At 33.5% G+C, this 24,521-nt stretch overlaps 1 protein-coding gene across 1 annotated transcript in view; it reads left to right on the forward strand.

Moving 5' to 3' along the window:
• PCLO (piccolo presynaptic cytomatrix protein) overlaps positions 1-24,521 on the forward strand; it is a 332,768-nt gene that overhangs the window by 277,382 nt on the left and 30,865 nt on the right. The window contains exons 21-22 of the mRNA XM_085216368.1: positions 6,686-6,827; positions 10,473-10,540. Coding sequence (XP_085072494.1) covers positions 6,686-6,827; positions 10,473-10,540 — 210 coding nt within the window. The remainder of the gene's footprint in view (positions 1-6,685; positions 6,828-10,472; positions 10,541-24,521) is intronic.

The raw sequence follows: 24,521 nt of genomic DNA on the forward strand, positions 1-24,521 counted from the left end.
TGGTTTCAGACTTGTGAGAACTTTGGGCTTCTTATTATTCAAAAACTAGTTTGTTGTAATTTATTCATGTAAAGTGGGCTAATTATTACAATTTTGAAGGTAATTGATCAGTTGTCTTGAGTGGAGTGTTTAAATTAAACCAAGAAAGCTTATGAGCTTAAATGGAAAAGACACCAAGATAAATCTGTTTTCAAAGTTCTTTGAGTGAAAAAGGGGAGCTGAGAGAAAGAGATTTCTCCTTTAATTCAACAATTCTAAAAGATGAGTATTAGGGCATCATCAATTTGAAAGTCCATTCCTGCAGGGATGCTTTATGGTTGTGTTACCCACCCCAATCACTATTTAATTTATTGATATCTGGTTTTATGAAATAGAACAGTTACTTAGCAAGTTAGTAAGCACTGATTTTGCATCTTTTGTCACTAAAGGTAAAAGCCCTTTCTTAAGAAAGCCATTATAGATAATGTAGAACATTATTATTTTTATCATATCAATTTATCTGAATGTGTTGGAAAACAGCACATTTCATGACAGCTGTTTGTTTTTTTAGGCCAAGTAGTAGCAATATATGGCATTTGCACAATGGTGATGGGAAAAAAAAATCTACTCATAGGTTTATATTTAGATTATTTATATAAATTTATCTGCATATTTATTAGTCGTTCACACATAACTTAAGAGAACCGTTAGAAAGAGTTACATCCTTTAATTTAGTGTTGTGGTTGGGGTTTTCTTTCCCCTTGCATTGGATTGCCACTTAAACAAAACCAAACAAAAGAATGTACCAGAGAAATCGTTCTCTACTTCTAGACCTATGACCTATCCCATAGAATACATTTTGTTAGTTATTAAGTTAATTGTATGTCTGATGAGAAGTAAAAAGGAAATCAAACAAAAATATCACTCACAATACTGTGAATGAGGAGGATGTACATCACCTTAAGTTTATTAGACTGAACTATTTCTTTATTTTAAACAGTAAAAAAAATGTATTTTAATTGATCTGTTTTAAAATTAAGGTGAAGCCACAACAGAAGACTTTGTTCAGCACATCTGTAAAATCCAATATTTAACTACAGCACTTAATTAAAAATATATCCTGAAGTGTAGCATCCTTGTTGCCTGTGAGGGATAAGAGTGCAATCTGCAACTAAACAAATTGCACAATATACATTCCCCTCACACCTTTCAGAAAGGAACAACAAAGTTTATGAGTAAACCCTTTTAAGGCGGAAGCAGCAAGGGATGCAAGCCACGAGGAGACAGAAGTTTAAGTTAATTTGAATTCATTTATGTGAAAAATTTGAATCACAGTCAATTAAACATTCACATAAAATTAATCACATTCCTTTCAACATAAACTGTGTATTAGGGTTTATCCACCAGATTAGTCAGACTTTTAGATAGCATAAATCAGCCCATCATCTCCTTTATGTCAATAATTTATCCCACACAATGATCTTGTCTGTTATGTGGAAATTTATTGGTAGGCCATTTATGTTTAAAGTATAATAAATGATTTTAGAGTTCTCCAGATAATTAAACAATTTCAAATATTATGATTATAATTACTGGCTCTCTGTATATGTGTATATAAAAATGCAGGTGCATCTGCAATAGTTATTTCCTGATTTTATGTAGAAAGCCTTTTCTAAGACAGATAATAATTAGAAAGAAAGAAGCTACCTGGCTTAGTTTTAATAATTTCTAATAATGCAAGGGAGAAGGACAAGGAAGAACGTAATTTCACTTCAGCAACAGAAGTAAATTCAGCAAATGAAATAGGTAGGCACTCCATCTCCACACACAAATGGCCATTTTTTAAGTACGCAGTTTCATGGGTAGCTTTGATATCCACAAAGATATTTTATACACTTGCCTAATGAGTATAACTTAATGGGGTGTCTGTCTTTATTTCCAGAAGGAGTGTTAGTTTCGCCTCCAAATATATTATTTATATTGTTTAAATTTATTACTTTAAAATAACAAATATTCAATGGAAGAACATATTTTAAAACCAAATAAGAGAATTTCTAGAAGACTACTCTGATTCTTCCCAGGATCCTTGGAGCACAATATATCAGTATTTGAATACCTAAGTGAATGGTCTAGACCTGAATATCATTGTACTCTAGTGATTTTTTTTCTACTCTTCCAAACTGGCATTCATGAGAGATATACTGAGTCAACACACTCTTGCTTGAACATGGAGATCAGATGCCAAAAGAGAGATCAGAGCTTTTATCTGCTTTAGTGTGTATCTCTTGTGTTGCTTGGCACATGTAAGAATAACACCAGGAGGAAAGTACTGCTCTGCTCCTGAGCTGAATTAGCAAACATTCAAGAAAAACAAAAATACACTGTATTTCAATTAAAGATCCGAACATATCAACTGATAATAGAAAGATCACAAGGAAGTAGTGGCTACAGTTTCTATCATTTTTTCTGTACTATACTCAATAGGTATGTTCACCTAGTGTGACACAGTTTCTTCAACCCAAAACCTCTTCAATTCAAAACTTCTGATATTTTAAAATCATAGCATTTTCTGGAACAAAATACTTATGCATGTTCCCCATCTCATTTAGAACATTTAATCTGCTACATTTTCTATTGCCACACAATATCTTTTTTTTGTGTGTGTGATACCGTGGGAAGATATTACTTCCCAAATACTTGTGTCTCAAGTGATTGTGTTGGTCAGAGAATAGTCTACTATTAGAGCTAATGCTGGTAGGAAAGAGGTTTTCTCTATGATTCAACAATTTTAAAAGTTGAGACAATAGTGAAGGTATCATCGGTTTGCAAGTCCATTCCTGCAAGGATTCTGTGTGGTGATTGGGGTACCCACACCCACCACAGCCTACTTTATTGGCATCGCTTTACGGAATGGAACAGTCAACATAGCAAGTTACTAATACACTGTGCATAAACAGTTTAATAACTGTATTCAGATCGCACAGACTGTGAAATTGCACCTCATGAAGACCTCCAGCTCAAAAAACCTTAGCACAAAAGACAATATGCCTACTTTTGGCTCCTGCATACACCAACTTATTCAAGAATTGTCTCAACTTTGTCTCAAGTGTCAGTACAGCAACAGGTTAAAGCTACAGCAGAATGTGATCTGATATATTTACCAGTAGGATATTGTTAGCAGCATAAATCCATAATACAGGTCTGAGGCAGCACTGTGTAATTTCTAACCACTTAACAATAAAAACAAAATAAAATAATAAAAATAAAATAAAATAAAATATTAAAATCAGCAGGAATTGTCTTTATCGCAAACTAGTGTTCACAACAACATAAAGTGAATGGAAACTGATTCCTAGGTTCTGTAAATCTTTTGTACTGGATTGACTGCGGATTTAAATATTTCCTTGTCTATACTCCTATTTTCACATTTTGATAGGCAATATGTTTTTAGTTCCTACAGTAATTTAGAATACTACCTTCACACTTATGTAATTTACTGCCCAAAGCTGTCTTATATAAACTCCTCCACCACTTTCTTAATTTCCAAGATAAAAGGGTTTCACGTTGCTACAAATAACCCATTTCCAAGAGTCATTATCAAAACAGGAACAGTATGTCCTCACTTTCTGCAGACAGCAATAATTTGGGGCTGTCTTTTGAGTCCTGTTTTAGTCTAAAAGTTGGCACTTTTTGCTTTGACTATTCCTGCTGTTTACTCTTCCACCATTTTAAGCTGACATGTAATTTCAGGAAATTGCTCAGATTCTTCATCTGATAACTCCTATTTCAAAAGTCTATTAGATGGTAGCTGAAGCCTATGGAGGACTTAAAAAAAATATAAAAATAAAAAATATATATAAAAAAATCATTGGAATTGCTTTGCTAAGAAATACCATCACCACATTTTCAGATTAGTGCTATTCTGCCACCATTACTCAGTTCAAATGGTAAATTGCTTTGCAAAACATTGTGTAGAAAACACAAAATATTGCTTCTTGGTGTGTGGTCAAAGCTGTGTCTGATATACAAATGCAGCTGAAATAGCTGAGACCATGATTTAAAGTACTGTTTCGAGTAAGGGAAAGTGAAGGAAGGAGACTATCAGAACTGTCCCGGGGCATTTCTTACTGGCTATTTATTTTGTATCTTTATTCTGTTGGCAGTTCACAAAACATGCAACTGACAGCCCCATCAACAGAATTTAGTTAGCTCTGTAGAACTTCATAGATCAAGTTGGAACTTCTTTTTATTGCTAGCAAAGTCTTCTTAAAAGTGTGTAAGCAGTAATTTTGGGGCAATGAGAGTATGGTACATTTAAACAGAAGACAAGACAGAGTGAATAATAGATAAGCTTCTGCCTGAAGATGGTGTGTGTGACGTGAATAGTCTGGGCTGATAAATACCCAAAGCAAATCTGTAATTTCACCGGTTTCTGTGGACTTGCATTGCTGTGTAGGATGGTGTCAGCCCTCTTTGTTGCTCAGGGCTTGTCACAAGACTGCCAGTCAAGATAACTCTTTTTCAGACAAGTAAAGGCAAAATCTTGAAGCTTAATGCTGAACACTAGCTAAAAGACATTTTTCTGTTTGGATTACAAACCAAACTGTCTTTCTCAGTGTGTTTTGATAGTTGAGTTATCACTTCTAAACAGATACCTGAGAAGTGGAACATACATTTGAAAGGAAGAAAACACAGTTTCTGCAATTTAATGACCAGGAGAAAGCTGAGGCTGTTCTATTCACAGAACGTCTCAGTCATGCTTTTTTGTATTATTCTCCTTCTTTTTTTTCCTTTTCCCCCATATCCATTCACTCTAGGAGGATAGCTGAAGTGGCTGACAACACTGGACTGTTTCTCTTTTGCTTCCGACTGACTTGACTCTTCATGACAAAAGGTTTTGTGTGAATATCCTTCCTACATTACATTTAAAAAAAAAAAAAAATTTATTGAAAAAGCAGATTTATTGAAGGAAAAAAAAAAAAAGTTGATATCAATACTTTTCTTTTCTTTGAATTCAGTATATTTTCTTATATGACGGCAAGACTTACCTGTTTTCCCTGCGTCCATAAGCCAAATTTTCTTAAATCATGATTCTTATTCCAAGAAGGCATTAGGGAATATGTGGATGAATATTACTCTGTCAAAAGAATATACTTTTTTTTTTTTTTTTTGTAAACAATGCTGAATAAAAAATGTATCAGTTTCATCACTCTTTTGGATAAAAAGTCTTACATCAGGATCATTATTTTCCACTTAGAATCTGACAGAATTTATTTACGGAATCAAGAACTCATCCTAGTATTTGTGTATTATTCAGGAGAGTGGTTGAACTACTATTTGAGCTAAATATTTTTTTGTCTAAAAATAATTTTGATTGACAGATTCTTTCTGTGGCTGTAGGCATTAGTGAGACAGTTGAAGTTAATAGAGTTTAAAAAAGCGATTTATGAGACAGTTTGGCCCAAGGACTGATGGCATGTGAAATTGTTCATTCCTTTCATCCAGTGTCAATTATTAATCTGATTTTACAATACGTTAGAAGAGTCACATTCAACTTCCTGGTCCCACATTAAGAAGCATTCAGCAGTTTTCATCAAAAATATTATTCATCCAGTCACACAAAAATAACCTTGGTTGCCAGCTTAAAGCAGGAAACCACTGGGGCTCTGGCTCTTATTTGAAGTAATTTCCATTTAGATATTTGATTAAATTCTTACTTAAAGAAGGATCTCTTTTAACTGCTTGCATTACTGTTTCACAGTTCACCAAAGTAAGAGAAAAGCTCACTAAGGTTTCACAGAATAATAAACTTAAAGGAAAGTATTTTATCTAAGGTATATATGCTCAGTCACTTAGAAAAGATTAAGCATGACAATAGTAGATGTACTATGCTAAACTTAAACATTAAATCAAAAGATTTCTATTAATATTTCCATGATAATTTCATTATTTTATATGAGAATAGTCTTTCTACTGTTTGTGTAAATTGATTATTATGTGTAATGTCACTGAGTCCTTTTTCTTGTATATGTTTCTCAACTTGCTAAAGACTGAATACTGGAAAATTTGTTCAGTGTATAGCAGTATCCAAAACACAAAATAATACATCTGACATACGACAGAGTGTTTTAAGCATAAGTAGTGCGTTGAAATTCCAGGCAGACAGTAAGAGATATCCAGATGAGTAAATGCAGTTGAGAAATGTAGCACAGTTGCACTGTTACGTCTGAAGGGGGTGGAGGTCTTCATACAGATTCTGTGACTACAGATATTGTACATATATTTCCTTTCAGTTTCCTCAAAGTCATAAAATGTAAGGAATGTTTCATGAAGAAAAAGAGGAAGGCCAACCACATTTAAAGGGTTACCCTACAAAATGTTTTTGATGAATTACTGGTCTTCTGTAACTTTAATCAGAAAAGCAGTGTTAATCAATCTAACCTGGTCTTCTTTTCCTTTAGGACATTGATTTGAACTATTATCATGAATGAAGAAAAATATTCTGGTGATGCTCTGTTTGGTTTAGACCACATTCTATGTGAAAATAAACATTATCTCCAAAAGATGATACCACAACACTGGAATGTAAAGTAAAAAAGTAAAAGACGTTACAGCATATCATTTTGATAAATTCTATTTTTTCTTATTGTGGATGGCACTGATTTTTTAGAAGGCATTTGGTAACGCATTGTTCCTGTCCGTACAGCAAGGTCTACTAACCACCGACCTGCAGAAAGTTCTGTCTCCACTGGCTCATCAGTCAGTAGCTTTGGCAGTGGATACAGCATGGATAGTGAAGGCAGCAGCAGTGCCACGGGAGAGAATAATCTGTTTCCCATCCCAAGAATGTAAGGCTTTTCCTTTAATATTCTGAATCCTCTGTGCACTGATTATGTGTAGCGCTTTCACTGCTGGTTATCTTCATATGTAGTTTCCTCTGCAGACCTGAGTTACACAGTAGAAAAGCAGTTAACTGTGTAGAATTTCTCAGAACTCATACTTTCATTCTGCTCTGTTGAACTGCTAATAACTATCAAAACCTCTCCCTAAGCCTCATGATTTCATTGCTGTCACACAGGAGATATCCAATATTTTGATGCAAGCATTTTGAGATGTGCTTGGGTTATGGTTTTGTAGTGCAGTTTTCCCATACTTGAAGCCAATCCACTTAGATTTTCAGACCGATCTCCTGGAATTCCCTTAGAAAACAAAAAGTAATTTCTCTTCATCAGATTAATGTTTGTAGCTTGAATTTTTTGGCTGTTCTCAAAATATTAGTCAGTGGTTGTTGCATGTATCTGCAGTAGCTGTTACATGTTTTCCTTGGCAGTCCAGAAATAGAAGTCACAAGAACATGATTTGAAAAGCTTAAGTTTAAAAAATAAAAAGAGGAAAACAAGAAAAGGCTCAAATTGTTCTCTAGAGCAGTGATATTTCTAAATATTCAACATTCTTATTAGTAATATCACAACATACAAAAGGCTAAAAAAAAAACTAACAGCAACTAGTCTAGGATTTCTCTCTCATCTATGGATTCCAGGAGAGCAATGCCAGCTCAGGCTGTGGAATGCCAATTGCTTAATTTTATTGAAATTTTCAATCAACATAATTTTATTTCAAAGTGAGTTTCACTTCTCAGCGGCAAAAAAAATTCTTTTAATTGAATTTGACAATATTAAATATATATATATTTTGCAATCATTCCTAATGAGAAAGGCAAAGGTGTATAAAATCCCTGTGTACAGAAACACGAGGCAGCACTTAGTATGATTTTAGTACACATACGCTAAATTGAAATCTACATAATATTACTTAATGCGAATTATCATCAAGGTGACAGTATCTTATAGCTACTTGATATTTTGTTGACAAATTTACTATACTACTAAGCCTTAAATCGACTACACTTTACTGAAAAGCAGGAATAAATCTCCAAGATTTTCAACCTTTCCTTTGTTGTAATTTATTCCACTGAATTTTGCTTAATTAAATAAAATATATCCAGGTCCTATTTTTTTTGCTACATGGACTGCATCACATTCTTATTAATATTGTGTTCTTAAAGTATATTGTGATGAGCAGATTTTAAACCTCTAAAACTTATGTCAGACATTTACACAGAGAACAAATGATATTTGTTTCTTTTGTTCTTTTTAAGGGCTTTACATAGTAATTAGTGAAAATGAATGACAAAATTAATGGTTACCATCTTCAGAATCATGTTCAGAGAGAATGTTTCAAAACACATGTCTGTTCATGTATTCAGATTTGGATAAAACTAATTATATGTCCGAATATATACTTGACTGAAATTCATAGAATCATAGAATCAATGAATCATAGAATCATAGAATGGCCTGGGTTGAAAAGGACCACAAGGATCATCTAGTTTCAACCTCCCTGCTATGTGCAGGGTCGCCAACCACCAGACCAGGCTGCCCAGAGCCACATCCAGCCTGGCCTTGAATGCCTTCAGGGATGGGGCATCCACAACCTCCTTGGGCAACCTGTTCCAATGCACCACTGCCCTCTGTGTGAAAAAATTCCTCCTAATATTTAACCTTGTCTCACTTTAAGACCATTCCCCCTTGTCCTATCACTATCTACCCTCATAAACAGTCATTCCCCCTCCTGTTTATACGCTCCCTTCAAGTACTTGAAGGCCACAATGAGGTCTCTCCAGAGCCTTCTCTTATCCAAGCTAAGCAAACTCAGTTCCCCCAACCTTTCCTCATAGGAGAGGTGTTCCAGCCCTCTGATCATCTTAGTGGCCCATTTCTAGTCAGTGTTATGTTCACACAGATTTCATAATTACTTCAGGGACTCTGATCCTGTACATGGATGTTCAGTATACCCATGAGACCACTGATCACAATTTAAAGTATTATGTGATCAAAATGATTTAGGAAGACTTGGCATATAAAAACGTCTTTGGCGATTTCTCTGTTTAGAATGAATTTCTGATCTACCAATAGAAAAGTGTTGACAGCTGAGTTTTATACTCTTTATTTTAGTTGGAATGATTAGTCATGAAATTAAAAAAATAATTTAATTAGTAACAGGATGGGAATTGTTTGATGAATTAACTTATTTTAATACTTGCCAAAACTAAACATTGTTTCAAATGTCAAGAGAAATTAATCATTTTATACGGTTATACATAGATGAATACATTTTGTAGTCTTTCTCCTTAGGAAATAATTTATAAATTATTGTTATTGTTCACTTTTAATATCCTTGAAAAATATGTTTCCATCTATGATAACAACTATGCCTTTCTACTGTATAACCATCTGTATAAGTATTATGGCCCACACAAACCTAATGCAGTTCAACGAGGCCAAGTTCAGGATGTTGCACTTGGGTTGGGGCAACCTCAGATACTGGGAGAACTCTGTGAGAACAGCCCTGTGAAGAATGACTTAGGGGTCTGGGGGGACAAAAATCTGGACATGAGCCAGCAATGTGCTCTTGCAGCCTGAAGTGGATAAGCAGTGGATTATCTATCGCTGAAGCTGTTCAAGACCAGGTTGGAGGGCCCTGGGCATCTCTGATCTACTGGTTAGCAACTAGGCCATGGCAGGGGTTGGAACTAGATGATCTTTGAGGTCCCTTCCAAACCAGGCCAATCTATAATTCTGTGAATGTCTGTAAAATAATATTAATTTAGGATGCAAATGTAAAATCAACTGAACAATATGTAGGGCCTAATAATTCTTTTATCATGCACGTAATATACTTTGTAAATACGAACATAAATAACTCCATAAATAGAGGAGCAGATGTGTTTTTGATGGTGGTTAATGCCGTGCCTTAGAGCTTACAACAGGTATGTTTAAAGATTAAAAAAAGGAAATAAAACTTTTTTACCTAATATTCATAAGCTGAAAATAGACAACTAGACTCTCATCCATGTTAGATTCTTTCTACATCCAGGGTCCACCAGAACATGCTTTATTCCACTCACCTTGCTTTAAGATAAAATCTCATATCTTGTCTCCTATGATGAATCTAAACTGCATTCTAAAATCTGTCACTGAAGGAAAATACTTACCAAAAACAAAATCTACCTTTGCAGTAATGATATTGTAGAACAAATAGCAACTACTTCCATATTTCACCATTCACCATAACAGTATAAAGTGAGGCGAAGAGCTATGCAGACTGCTTGCAGACTGATGGCAGGCAGGTTGCAAACAGCCCGATTGCTCCGTTCTTCAGGAATGCACAGTAAGATCTGATTGCAGTTGTCTCCAAAATAAAAACAACAACAAAATAAAAGTGATGTGATCTGTTTAAATAGCAATAGAAAAAAAGCTTCTGTTCTCTTTATTTTCTTGAATTTACATATATATATATACACATTTATTTCATTTCTTTTCAATAAAGTTCTTTTACTGAGACAAGATTTTTTGGCTTGAGTATATCATTTGTTTAAATCTGATCTCTTCATGGTCTTATTGACAGATATGACCATATTCTTTTTTTAACAGAGGGAAGATGAGCCAGAATGGACAAGAACCAATAAAGCAGTCAGGAGTGGGATTAACTGATGCAGAAGGTAAAAAGAAATACAAACAACGCTACAGTGGTATTCCCTTCTATTTATAAAACTGATATGATGATTTCTCTTAATTGTTATGGTATGAAAGATTAGCTTATGCTCTCTTTGTATTGTAGTTTAAGGTTCTCTCTTTCATTTATTCTAAAGGCCCTTTGCACATAGTACCGATGTAATGAGTCTTCATTTAAATGAGAAGCTTGTTTTACCTGTTTATTTAAAATAATTAAATAGATTGCAATGAATAATATCTGTTTTTCAGTGTTCATTGCTTTTCATAGTATTGGAATAAAAAAATATGAAGTACAGAGCTGACTCAATACCCATTAAATTGATAGAAAACATCCAGTGGCTGTCAGGCTCTGTGTTTATAGGATTTCAGAATACTTCATGAAGAAATTAATTTTGTTGACTATATAAAACATTAACATTAAATAAAAATGTTAGCTGAACATCAGGTTTGACCACTGCACTTAAAGCATAATGAAACACTATGATCGGGAAATCCGGAATGAATGGATTTTTTTTGTATGAATGTGTATCTACCAAAGAAGGAGCCATTGTAGTGTTGGAGCTAGAAAGAGCCTGACAGGATGGCTGTTAAAAGATCCATGTGCAATGTGATCATTTTGTATAATAATGGACAATTGCATGAAAATTAAGAGTTAGTGTTTTGTATTGAAGGATATGTTAGGAAAATTCCATTTCCCTTTACCTGTAAGGTATTTTCTTTCAAGTGTATGCTTCTGTTGACCTCAAATATAAAACCTAATTATTGTGACCTTCATTTTATTATTAAAATAATATTTTTATCATTTGAATGAATTTCAGTACTACCTTGGGTTTTAACTAATTCATAAATTGAAATTTATATACGCAATTGAAGTCATTTTAAGTTCAACCTTAAAAAAAAACATTATTTATCAGGTTTCTGCAATCTGTTTACATGGAGTAATAATTGCTGTTGCTATATTTGAGGTAAAAATAATCTAGTTTTGCACAGATTTGAAGAAGTTAAACTAGAATATTGAAGGGTAAAACTCTTTTTCAAAGCAAGAATCCTGAACCGTTTATATGCAGTTTGTTGAATCCTTAAATACATTACCTATCATGCAAAAATCCAAATTTAGCTGCTTATCAAACTTCAATTCATTCAAGGGATCTTATAAATATTTTTAAAACAAACATCTTTGAAAAGAGAGGTGGTGGGAAGAAAATGGGAAATCAGGAATTTTCCATTTTTACTTTGTTGTGGTGTGTTTAATTCAAAAAGATAATTGTAAAGAAATAGTTTTTCAACATTTTGTTCAGCATAAATTGCCCCTTAGTTCATGTTTTTGATCATAAACTTCAGCAAATACAAACACAAAATGTTTTAATATAATGTTTGTATCACTCCAAAAGAAGATATAAATACCCAACTCTTTTCAAAGTTTCAAAAAGATGACTAGTTAACATTCAGTCACTCAAAGTTTTTTCCCCAAAGGCATACTTCTGCTCATCTTTAAAGTCTGCAAATCGCTCAAGAGCTTTGATTCCCCAGTTTTCACTTATGATGCAGCCTGGTTCCCTTAAAATAAAGACTCTAATTCAATTACTTCAATTAAAAATCTAAAATAAGAAAAACAAGAGTGGTCCTCACTAAGCATTGTTTCTTCCCATTGAGAGAAGGTGGGAGGCAGCCAAGTTTTTAGTGTCTGACTTCTAGTTGAAAAGTGGGGACAGATCAATTTCAAATGATAAAACAAGCCAAAGGCTGGAACGCATTTCTGTTTCAGCATGTAAATACAATTATATTTTGGGGATGTAATTCAGAATGTAGATGAATCTATATTAACCAAAAGAATTTCAATATTATAGAAATATTGTGGTATTATTTTCATAAATGAACAAAAGTTAATGAAAAACTTAAAGTCTTAAAGGTCAGATATCTTTTCTGTAGCATACAGGACCAGATGAGCTCCACAATTAACTAGCAGTAAATATTTATTCCCATTTTTTATTGAACAGTGGTTCTCATGGCAATGAGAATTATTTTCTCATTGCAGATAAGAATTTAGCATTATAGTTAAAAACATAATTCTAGTACTATTTTTATATTTTGAAATACTCTTACTGGCTGACTTCTGTGAAAAGTAGCATATAGATTACTCTCTTTAATATTGTGTTGAATGAATGTAATTCCTTAAACATGCACATCTACTGATATTTGAAATATTTTAGTCATGCAAGCCATTTACACAGGCTTAGAAATATGTCAGGGAACTTACACAACCAAGATGTTTAAGACAGGTAGCAGGAGGCAAGGCAAGGTAGGACTCTCAAATGGCAACGAAAACTGGTTTTTAGCCAGCTGGATTAATACTGTGGCAACAGAGTTCATGTTCAGCTCACAGAGTACAACATTAGAATGTACACTAGTGGAATAATCAGGGAAAAAATAAAGCTGCTTTTTGTAATTGTTTACTGACCTGAGAAATGTGTTAATGTTTTGTTGGGAATGGTTTTTGTGATATGAAAATGTACGAAGTAAGCAAATATCAGTGAACAGTACTACTTACTTTGCTAAAACAACTGAATGGTCAATATAAATAACTGTGAGTATCGCTATGATAATCTTTGTTTCTCTAAACATATCATCTTGTCATTTTCTGTATTTTCATACTAGAATATAAAATAATTCAGAGTTTTGTTCTTCGACACTGTGTTAGTTATTTTTATGATATGCATTGTTGCATGCTATCTTATACTTCACATTCTGCCTTGAGCAGATGAAAAGATTAACCTTAAATTTCAGTAAATCTTATGATGCATATTGTGATCTTTATTGAGTTATGCAAACCAATTTCTTTATTCATTTCAGAAAGTGCAATATCTTTTGTTTAAAGTTTGCTTATGAAATGTCTCTGGAATATTACAGACATTACAGACAAAATAACAGTTGTTTTCCCTGTAAGGATTGAAAGTAACAATTAAAAACACATGATTAATATATTGATTCAGTGTTAGATCATGATTGGTTTATGTACTCTAAGTATCTACTCAGCCAACAGATCATACATGGTATTTTCCACTTACCAACAATTTTTCAAATTAAGAAATATGTAGGGAAAATTATTTTATTGAATTTCAGAACTGTTTATCTACAAGATAATTTCAGCTGCAATTATTTCTAATAGGAAAGAGTTGTATAGATACAAGGAGCATTTTAACTGAAATAGTTTATTATAAGTAAATTTTGAAACTTCTCATTTTGAATATGCTGTGTACATTTAAGATAAACTTTTGGTATTTCAGAGGTCCATATGAAATGAATGTTCTTTTAGAAAATACAAAATGTGTTATAAGAAACATCAGTAAGCATGACATGCCTTCACTCATTCCATAGTTGTAGTCAACAAATACTTGCAAAGCTTGTCATACTCTGTGCTTGGCCTTGCTTATAGACTTCCAGACACAAAATAGCAAATTTCTTATAGGAACTGAGTGCCCATGCCTTCCAACAGAGTGCAGTCATTCATTTTTTCTTTAAATTTCCATCCAGCATGTGTACTGAATTCCAAGCACTTCTCTATGCACTTCTGCCATGGGCTCACTTTCTGGCATTTCCACTGGTTCTTTGAATGTCAGCTTGATCAGAAAACTCCAGAATATTCTAGTAAACGTTTTCTAGACCTATTTCCAGATTCAAGTATAACGAATAGATGTGTAATGTTTCAAAACAATAAATGTTTCTAACAATAAATATTTACTTACTGAACTTCTGGAAGATAATGTGCTGGTGATAAGCGCTCGTGGTTTACATAACCATACATTAACATTCACAGTGGTTTTTGTTGTTGTTGTTGTTGTTGTTTTTTGCATGCTATGTATTTTCTCTAGTTACAGGTGAAAAATAGTGTGGTGACAACAGCATGCTCTACCAGAAAAAAATTACGATTCCATGCTTTTTATTTCACATAGTCAGAGTAGTCTAACCTGAAAACAGAACTTTATATTTTCCTTAATTTTTGAGATGTGTGGCTCGTCAGTCTGGATAAAAAACTAAGATACAAGGATTCAATAATCTCAACAATTTCGTCAATTGACAAAGTCTAACCTTTATTTGTTAGAAAAAAAAAAAAGAAAAAAAAAGTTTGAAAAGTTTGAAATACAAATCAAACCTTAAAACAGGGGCAGGACATCATTCTCTTATAGCTTTGGATTTGTCCTGATGAACAAGCATGCATCCTACCTGTCTGGAATACATACAGCAAATTGAGAAACTGACCTTGCAAACTATTATCCTTTCTCATGAAGGGATTCAAAGGGGTAATATGTGTAATATGTGGCATGTCATGATTTGCATGTTCTCAACATGCAATCTGATGAAATAATCTGATAGCACAGGCTCAACTAACTATTGCCACATGCTTAAAAGGAATTAAAACTCAGAAATATATAAATTTGTTCTTCCTTTACTTACTGTCTAGTTAGTCTAGAGTAACTCTGGCTGAGCGAAAGGACTCACTCTGACGTAACTGAGAAAAGAATAAGATTTTTAGAAGTTGATTAAATCAATTTGTGAGTCTCCACACTTTAAAAATTTAGCATTCTATTTTATTATTATTTTTAATTCCAATGGTTGCAATATCAAAAGTATAGTATCAGTCGTTCTGAGTATGTTCAAAGAGAAAAGGTCATAATTCCAGAACTTCAACCAGAAGTATATAAATAATATAAATAATAGGGAAAAAAAAACAGTAATTTATTAAGGGCTAATCACAATACAGTCACTGAGATTTTTAAATGCTTGACTATTTGCAAATCTCTACTTTGATGTTTTAGTTTCGTAGTCTGAAAATACATTTCAGTGAAGATGTGAAATTTTTCTTGCACTTATTTGTACTGTTTCACAGAAAAAAATAGGACTGTGAATCAGAATATAATAAGATGCTTAATATTCATGATGTAGGCTATAATTAATATCAGATTTCATGATAGATTAAAATTAAGGTGGCTTTTATTGCATTTGTACAAGTAATAGTAGCTTTGAATGAAAACACTGAGGCTAGGAAGTAGTGTAGGATAGAGATCATATTACTTATAGAAATTATGTAACTTTCATTCTATCATAATCCAGTCTGATTTACATCTTTGTATCTGTTAGAAGGTAACTATTGAGAAATACAACCCCATTTTAGGTCATATAAAATGAGTGACAGAAAAAAAAGTATTTAGCTATCTGTCCCACACAAGAAAGAAAGAATGAAAGGAAAGAAGAAAGAAACAATGGGAAGCGTTACATTTATAGACACTTGCCCCACAGAAATGTATGGAGGAAATCAGATAAAACATTCAGTCACTTGTTTTACCTGTTTGAGATAAATTCTTTGATATTTAATGGGCAAGCACTGTAATTTAGGAATGAAAACGCAAAAAATAAAGTCATAAAAAAGCTCTCCGACTCTACAGTTTGGGACTCCATCCTCCTTTTTTATGGGGAATTGTGAAACACCACTTCATGCTAGAGCTACAAGGTGCATTAGAATCTAGTTTACATGCCATAATTTGCCCCTTCAGATATTTAAAACTCTGCATTGACCACATGATGACTCTAAATACTCCAGATATTACATATTCAAGTCCTTTGGTATAAAGGATATTCTAACAATTTTTTTTTTTTCTAATTAGTAAACCAACCACATTTGTTGATTTTTCTTAGTCAGTACATAGAAAGATTATAATAACTTACTTCTTCCATTGTGTTAGCTATGGGGAAGAGACACAACCTGCAAAATGAGTAAAGAGGGCAGATTAGACAGAGTTTGTACTGCTACTACTAGTCAAAGACATGACAGTGATTATTGGGCAGTTCAACATAGGAACTGAAAATACTCCTTTCCTCTGCAAATGATTGTCTGGGTACAACTGCAGATTCAGCCATGGTTATTTTTCTCTTTCTTTTTTAGGGGAAATACATTAATTCTTTGGCAGTGGTTTCTTCTGTATCTTTGACTATTCAGCAGCTTCAGGCACTCATGTCTCACATTCCTTACCCAGTTTTTGTCCTGAACAGATGCAGTCCAAGTGTGGCAGGAAAGATCCCCTTTCTTTTCGTTTTTCATAACTTTCTATTGTGCTTCATTCACTGGAGCTACATCAGAATTTTGCATCTATAATACCAGGTATTAAGAGTCTGAAAACTGTTGTTAACCAGGAAATTTGAACTGTTATTATATTTTCAACATCCATTTATGTTAAGTTTTATGAAGCAAATGAATAGACAGATGCATTCCGAGTAGTGTCCAATTAACCTGCAAATCATACAGTGTATTTACTTTTCATAAATTTAGTTAAACTGAACTTTTTTTCTGGTGAGAAAATTCCTATCTTCTATCACATCATACCTGATTCACAATACACTAATGGTAAATTATCAGTACTAAATAACCAAGATAGAAACAGTTTCTTTCATAACAGCAGAAAATTTAAGGTGTTTTGTAATAGCTCCATTTTGAAAAAGGCTCTATCCAATTCTTTTCAAGGACATTTTAGTCTACTATCTCAAAACTAAAAATTGCACCATCTATTGTGTTCATATATGAACACAATATATGCACATATATGATATGATCTTTGTTTTTTGGCTGCCTTCCCAATAACTGAAATATATCAGTAGTGTTGAACCATCAGTTATAATATGTACTAAAACACAAGTGAACCAGAAAAATATGCTGGATTTTAAAATATTTTTCTTGAATAATTAGAGGCTTGTAATCAATATGTACATGATTTTTGACTTGATTGTAATGGATACTGAGCCATAGATTTAAAGAGAAAATCAGCCAATCTGAAGTGTAACAATGTAGACTGAGAACTGCTTGTTTTTGAGCCCACCTCTACGTCCAGTAGTACATATCAAAAGAAATTGCCAAACACTCTCTGTCTTTCTTAAAGAGAAACAAAAAATTGATCATCTCTTTTCTAAGACATAATAGCAATAATCAACTCTGAGCTTATAGACATATTTTACCATGGTGACTTACATGTAGTCAAGGTAATTGTAGACAAGGCAATAAATCCTGCCCCTCCATTCTGTGCTGGTGAGACCTCACCTGGGGTACTGCATCCAGATGGGGAGCCCTCAGTACGGGAGAGACATAGAGTCTGTTGGATCACGTCCAGAGGAGGACCACAAAAATGATCCAAGAGATGGAACACTTCCCATACAAGAACAGACTGAGAGAGCTGGGGCTTTCAGCCTGGAGAAGTGAAGGCTGTGAAGATCTGAGAGCAGCCTTTCAGTATTTAAAGGGGGGCTACAAGAAAGAAGGGGGCAGACTCTTTAGGAGAGTTCATGGTAAAAGGACATGGGGGAATGGTTTCAAATTAAAACAGGGAAGATTTAGGCTGGATATAGGAATAAAATTTTTTTAAGGGTGGTGATGCACTAGAATAGGATGCCCAGAAAGGTGGTGGATGCCCCATCACTAGGCACATTCAAAGTCAGCCTGGATGAAGCTCTGAGCAACCTGATCTAACTGCAGATGACAATGTTCATTGCAGGGTAGTTGGACTAGATGACCTTTAAAGATCCCTCCCAACACAAAAAATTCTGTGATTCTTCAATTGTTTCTAAAATAAAATATTTTTTATGCCAAATAGAGGTGGTAAAATGTGATCCTTTCCCAGAAAGAGAGTTCAATGAAAGAATAACTTATTGCCAAATTCATATATTGTCTATAAATAAGAAGGATACAGTTCAATCTGTCATTTATACTGTCATTAACATAGAATCACAGCCGTTCTTTTTGCCATCAGCTTCTAGCAAAGGTCTACTCTCTAGTATTCTTGACAGCTTAAGATTAATCAGTGCCACCAAAACTTAAAGCAGAAAATAGCAGTGATGGTGATTTCTCATGTGAATAACTGCTTCAATGTGGAGTGAAAAACAGGGAGTAATAGAAAATAAGTAATGAACGCACTTGCAGCTAGCCTATCAAGTGTCAATTTCCTCATACCGCAGTGCCTTTACTTGTAAAAAGTGAAAAGATATTCTTTCCATCATACGGGATCTTTAAGCAGTGAAGGAAGCTGGAATAAGTTGTCGGTAATATTTTTTTTTCTTTTTCTGTTTTAAGCTATCTGTAACATTTTATACATGCTTCCTCAAACTTGCAATAGCCATATTATTTATACCTAAAAATGACACTAATTTGAAGAATTGATTCAAGATAAAAAAAACAACAGTATTATAAACCTAAGAATGATTAGATTCCTAAATTCTGGGAAACATGTTTTTCAGAAATTACTGATTGGCCCAGTATTCTACTTTGCCCATCTGGCTCTCCAGTATAACAATTGGAGCAATTAGCACTGTCTTCCTGAGGTACTTCCCAGGATAACCCAACTGATTTCCCTGAAAAGAAGCAGGAAGAATTTAAATAAGAATAAAGACCGCAGCCAGAGATAAAAACATAGAGGAAAATGAAGCAAGAACATTCTTGTACTCATGTGACAAACAACATTACTTTATATAATGATAAACAATCCTGTTGCCAAATTGTTGCTATAAAGTGTTATTAAAAGAGAAGTAAATAATTGAGGGAACCCTACTGTGATTAACTAGTGGCTAGCTAGGCTGCCTGTGCCACTCATTTATGAACTGGGACTGGATGGGTACTAGCCATTAAATCATTTGTCAAGAAAATTTTACTGTGGGTGATTTTTTAAAAGCTTCCATTTAAAAAGTCTCATGAATTCTGTAGAAAATAATCAAACATTAAAACAAACTAGCTAAAGGAAAAACAGAAAAACCTGAAACCAAATGGGTTTCAACTCAACACTAAAACATAACCTTTTGAAATAGTGAGTCAGTAATTATTTTGAAAGATAATTTTCTTGCCTAATGCTATTAATTGCTTTTCTTGGTATAGCTCTTAAATGCATCTTCACTAAAGCACTGCTCCATGAGACTTTCAAGAAGCTTCTCTGGTGATTCCTTTGAGGGGTAGTGGGGAAAGAGGGTAAGAGGGTTTGCGCTTAAGAATAATACCGCTAGCAATATCATCAAAACTTTGATACATGTATATGTTATTATTTCTGAAAACAAAGCTAAACAAAACAGAGCAAACTTGACTGAATAGCTACAGACACATTTTATTACAAGTACGAGTTAATAAAGGTAACTTTGAGCAGCAAAAAGCAAATAAGGATTGAGGTTGAGGGAATCTCAAGAAATTATCCCATTGCTTCAAAACATATTGTTCCTAAAAGACTTCTACTAACCTGCATCAAAAATCTTAGCTGTGATTGAGACTTTAATTAGACAGTCTGTTGTAGAACTTAACAATCCTAAACGTGTGTTTTTTTTTTCTTTAGTTTTTCTTTCTTTTTCTAGGCTTGTCTTGCTTGCTGAAATTAATACTCTGAGATAGAGAGCAAATTCCAAAATTGAAGCTTTTCCTCTCACAAATACAGCATATTTTAGCAAGCACTCTTTATAAATAGATGTTTGTAAGAGTTCTTGGAGATGATACAATTGCTTCAAGTGGACAGTTCTCTAACAGAGCACCTCTTTTATTGAATCTACCTAAAATAGGTAAAATATATATTTATATATATCATAGCCTACTCCTATAATTAACAATTCTTTGTAACTACTTAATGTATGTAATATTTAAAAATAGATGGTATTGTATTTCATGTATATGATTTAGAAGATTATTCATTCTTTATTTCTTTCATTAGTTAATTTATAATAAACACATAAATTATATTATTATGTTGGTATTCAAAAATAACTTTTTTCCCCCATCTGTTTTTGTAATATAAATCCTTTTTTAGGCTGATGTTCAAACAGTTATCTTGGAGTACAGATGGCTAGAGCATTTTCAGGTGCGATCACAAGGCAGGCTAAAATTAATCTTTAGTTGTTATTTAATTTAGTATTTAGACAGTTTAGAATTATTAGACTGTAAATTTTGCTTCAAGACAGAAGCAAAATTGAAAATCAATGTGTTAGAATTAATATGAATCTTTTCTGTGATGAAACCTACTAGATTCTTCTGATTCTCATGGTAAAGAATCTGGTGTCATAGCTATAATTACAACATTATTCTCTGTCCCTCTTTCATATATAGATACATATGCTTATGATAATGATTCATTATTTAATCCCATGACAGTAGGCTTAGAGACTTATATTTTCAAGGAAACATTATCCCTTTTAAAAACAAGTGAATAATGATTTTGCCATTCTGGAAAATCTCCAGGTTCGTATTTCTGCTAAAGAACTCCTAACAGTTTGTCCTGTGTAGGCATTTGAAATTCCTTTAGGATACTATAGAGTGCTCTTTCCTTTTGTGCTTTATTTCTTCTGGAACCACTGTGCCTATGAGTGGGAGAGAATGAAACAAACAGAAGAAAGATAAATGTCGTGGTAGAAAGTGATGTGCTGTGTTTCCAGAGTAGGTTGTACTTTATTGTTTTTTTACAAGGATTCAGGGGCTAAAGTACTTTGTGCTCTAGTAAAGTTGCTGTTTCAGAAAGTTTTGAGCATCCTGACCATTTATACAAGTTAATGAAATGCCATTTCATTATTATATATATATATATATAATTTATTTATAATAGAATGAAATATCATTTTTTATTTTTTTAAGTTTTCTTTATATTTTGATTGCCTCTTTGGCTTTGCCATCTCACTGATTGGGATGTGATAATAACGTAGCATGACTGAATTCCAATGCCTGGAAAAAACTGAAAATTTCTGCAGACCTCCTGATTTAAACACCCAGTTTGTACATCTGTCATTATATTTCATGTTTTACATTGTCATAGTGCCTAAAATTTTACATATTTTCTGGTAGCATATTGGCTACAATAATTAGTCAGTTTGTGTGATTTACTAGAAAAAGACCCATATGTAACTTCCATCAATGCCTACTGAGTCATACTGCTATGGATTCTTTCTGTTTCCTTCTGTTGCTCATCTAGTATCTATAGCATTTATTCTCCTTGGTTGTGTCTGACTGAGTGTTTAGCTTTGTAGCAACAATACTCCGCTATGTTCATGAAAGGTACTGGATTCTCAGTGACCCAGATGCAATTATTCAAAATCTTCACCATATTATGCCCTTCTGACTAACATGATTATTTTAAGGGTCTATGTTTTCATGACAGGTAAAAGAGATTAGGGGAGCTTTCACCCTTGAATGGTGCATACGCTTTAACTCTTTGTATGTGTACACTGGTCTTAAGGCTGTGGGGTTTTGTATCTGTTTTATGACAATATGCAAAGAAACTGTCTTTATATAAAGGTACTTTTCACACAGTTTCCCACGTTTGAAAAAGTAAAGCCTACACAATATCCAGACTTAGTATCTTATTTCATACACTTTATTTTCTCTTCAAGTGCTCCCATGAAGAAAAATTTCCTAACTTGCTGGATAATTATACTGCGTATTATTACAATTAAGAAACTATATAGGTTACTAGTACTTTTTAAACCCATTGTACTTTTGATCATGAAAGCTGGTATTTCCAGCATTTATTCATTTGTGCACAAGGAGAGTATTCACATCAAATTGGAAACAGAGTTTGGGAAACAGAATGTATGAGCCTTTCCTCATCAGTCCTTGTCAACACCTCATTTAGGTGTTGTTCCACTGAGTCAGGGGCTACTCTGTATTCACAAAATTATAAAAATAAAATGAGACTTGAAGAGTCTTAGCTTGCCAAATGTGATAGAACAAGAAACCCAAACACATATCTCCTTTCCTTCCCCTTTCTGGGATCAACTGGAACATGATGCACATTTAAAGCATACAACAAAATAATTATTCCCTGGATCCTGCTATAATTATGAGAAGAAAATTCTTATTAGGGAAACTATGATTATAAAGTAAGTAAAAAGTGGTCAGACCTTTTTGGAGGCATTTTGTGAATTTAACTGCATAATTATTCTCATTTGAATAATCCCAGTATTTATAATAAAGGTCAATGCTAATAAATTTCTCAGATCAGATGTCTTTTTTTTCCTAAACATTATAAAATTTGATGAAGTTTAGATTTTTAATTTAAATAAATAATAAAAACTTAAGTAGGGGTACATAGAAATGGCATCCTTCTTCTTTGGCTTCTCAGTGAGGCATCTGAATGAATAACCTGATTTCTATAATGTAATCTCCCATTACAAAATAAAGGTCTCAATATACTTTCAACTGCCTCAAGAATACTGATTGGAGAGTCTTATGTAAATACATTTCTGATGATACTAAGTTACTTTATACGTTTAACTCAAAACTTTGTGCAACATTTTGGTAGGACAGTGGAATTAGTATCCAAAGAAAATGCTCATATGTGGCAGGTATATGTAATGTACACTGTGACCATCTGGCCTTCCATACTTCTACTATTATTTTTTGCCATTTCAAAATTCATTAAAATAATAGTTAAGAATGTGTCAAAATTCATTTTGAAATGATATTCAACTCACTTGCAATATCATCTAGCTGCAGCATGCATTACATAAGTGTTATTGGCCTCTATCCAAAATGAGATTTGAAGGAGAGATTGAATATGCTGTCCTTATGGATATTTTCTTAGAGGTACTCTATATCTCCTGTACTTTTCATAGAAGCACTGTAGATATCCATCTGTAGATAAATGTAAGTCTGTCACAGATTCTTCATTCATTTCCATTTTGCTTGAGCTTATGTTCAGTATCAATTCAGTATGTCTGAATCATTGGTAGACAATCAATCTTGTGTTAACTTCTAAGTATTACTTAAAAACTGTTAACTTCTAAGTATTGGTCAAAATCCTTAATTTTCTAATCTGTTTTGCATTGAGTTTAACCTGTTTGTAGGCATGCTTAAAGCCTTCAGAGTTTACTTAAAAGACATGGTGAAAACACAGAGTGAAAAATCTCCAAGCAAAAGTGAAAAAAATATCAGGGATCACTACAAACCCCCCACCAAGCAAACTGAGCATGACTTAAAAGCAGGAACTTCCCCACTTTATTTTACTTCTGAAAATAGTTTTTCTGACATCGTTATGTTCATGCAGGCTTCATCTGCATAATTGTTTTGATTCAGAGCAGTGACACAGCTTTCAAATAAATTCTTCAATTTTACCTTGTCTGACATTTAGTTGATTTTCTTTTCAGAATAGTTTTGGTACATCCAAATAAGAGTCTCTGAGAGAAACTTGACTGGAAAATCTGCTCCAGGCGAGCATATTATATGCTCCTGTCCTTGAATATGTCATAATCATAACCTATGGTGAGACTTTTGGACAGATCTGGACCATGTGAAGAAATGGAAATTTGTATCAGGGACCAGAGTCAATCCAGTTTCAAAGAAAAGCTCCCAGCCATATGCAATATAGATGTAGGTGCCACAAAACTTACTACTTTGGACCACTGATCTTTTCCTGTTGCACCAGTTTATATGCTAATGTAGATAAAATAACAGATAATTAGGGAAACACCAAAGTATAGACCTAAGGACTTTGCCACTTAAATCACTTGAGAACCCAATTTTCTATCAGTAATAATTCTACAGGTATAAAATGTATACACACATAAAAAAACATACACACCTCTGTCATCCTGTGATCTGTATTGTGAGAAATCCTCTTCATACCTTTATAAAGGAGTCTCATGAAATAAAGGAGATAAATGTGTCAGCTGCCACACTGCAATAAAAACATGAAAAAAGGTGAACAGTGATGAACATTTCACCTCCTATCACATTGCACTGGTGGAAAATCTCTGACAAAGAATCTCTCAAATCTTTTTGAGAAGAAGATAAATACCACCACCCCCCCCACATAGAAGGAAGTCTAACAACATTTTCGTAATTCTCTCCATTTAATTTTCCCCTGTAGTTCGTTCTCATCTTTGTTTGCTATACTGATGTATGTTTCATTGATTTATATAGCAAACATCACAACAATGCAAAGTATGGGAGATGTATATGAAATCATGACATAT

The sequence above is a fragment of the Meleagris gallopavo genome, chromosome 1, assembly GCF_905368555.1.
Source record: "Meleagris gallopavo chromosome 1, MGAL_WU_HG_1.1, whole genome shotgun sequence".
Taxonomy (NCBI): Eukaryota; Metazoa; Chordata; class Aves; order Galliformes; family Phasianidae; genus Meleagris; species Meleagris gallopavo.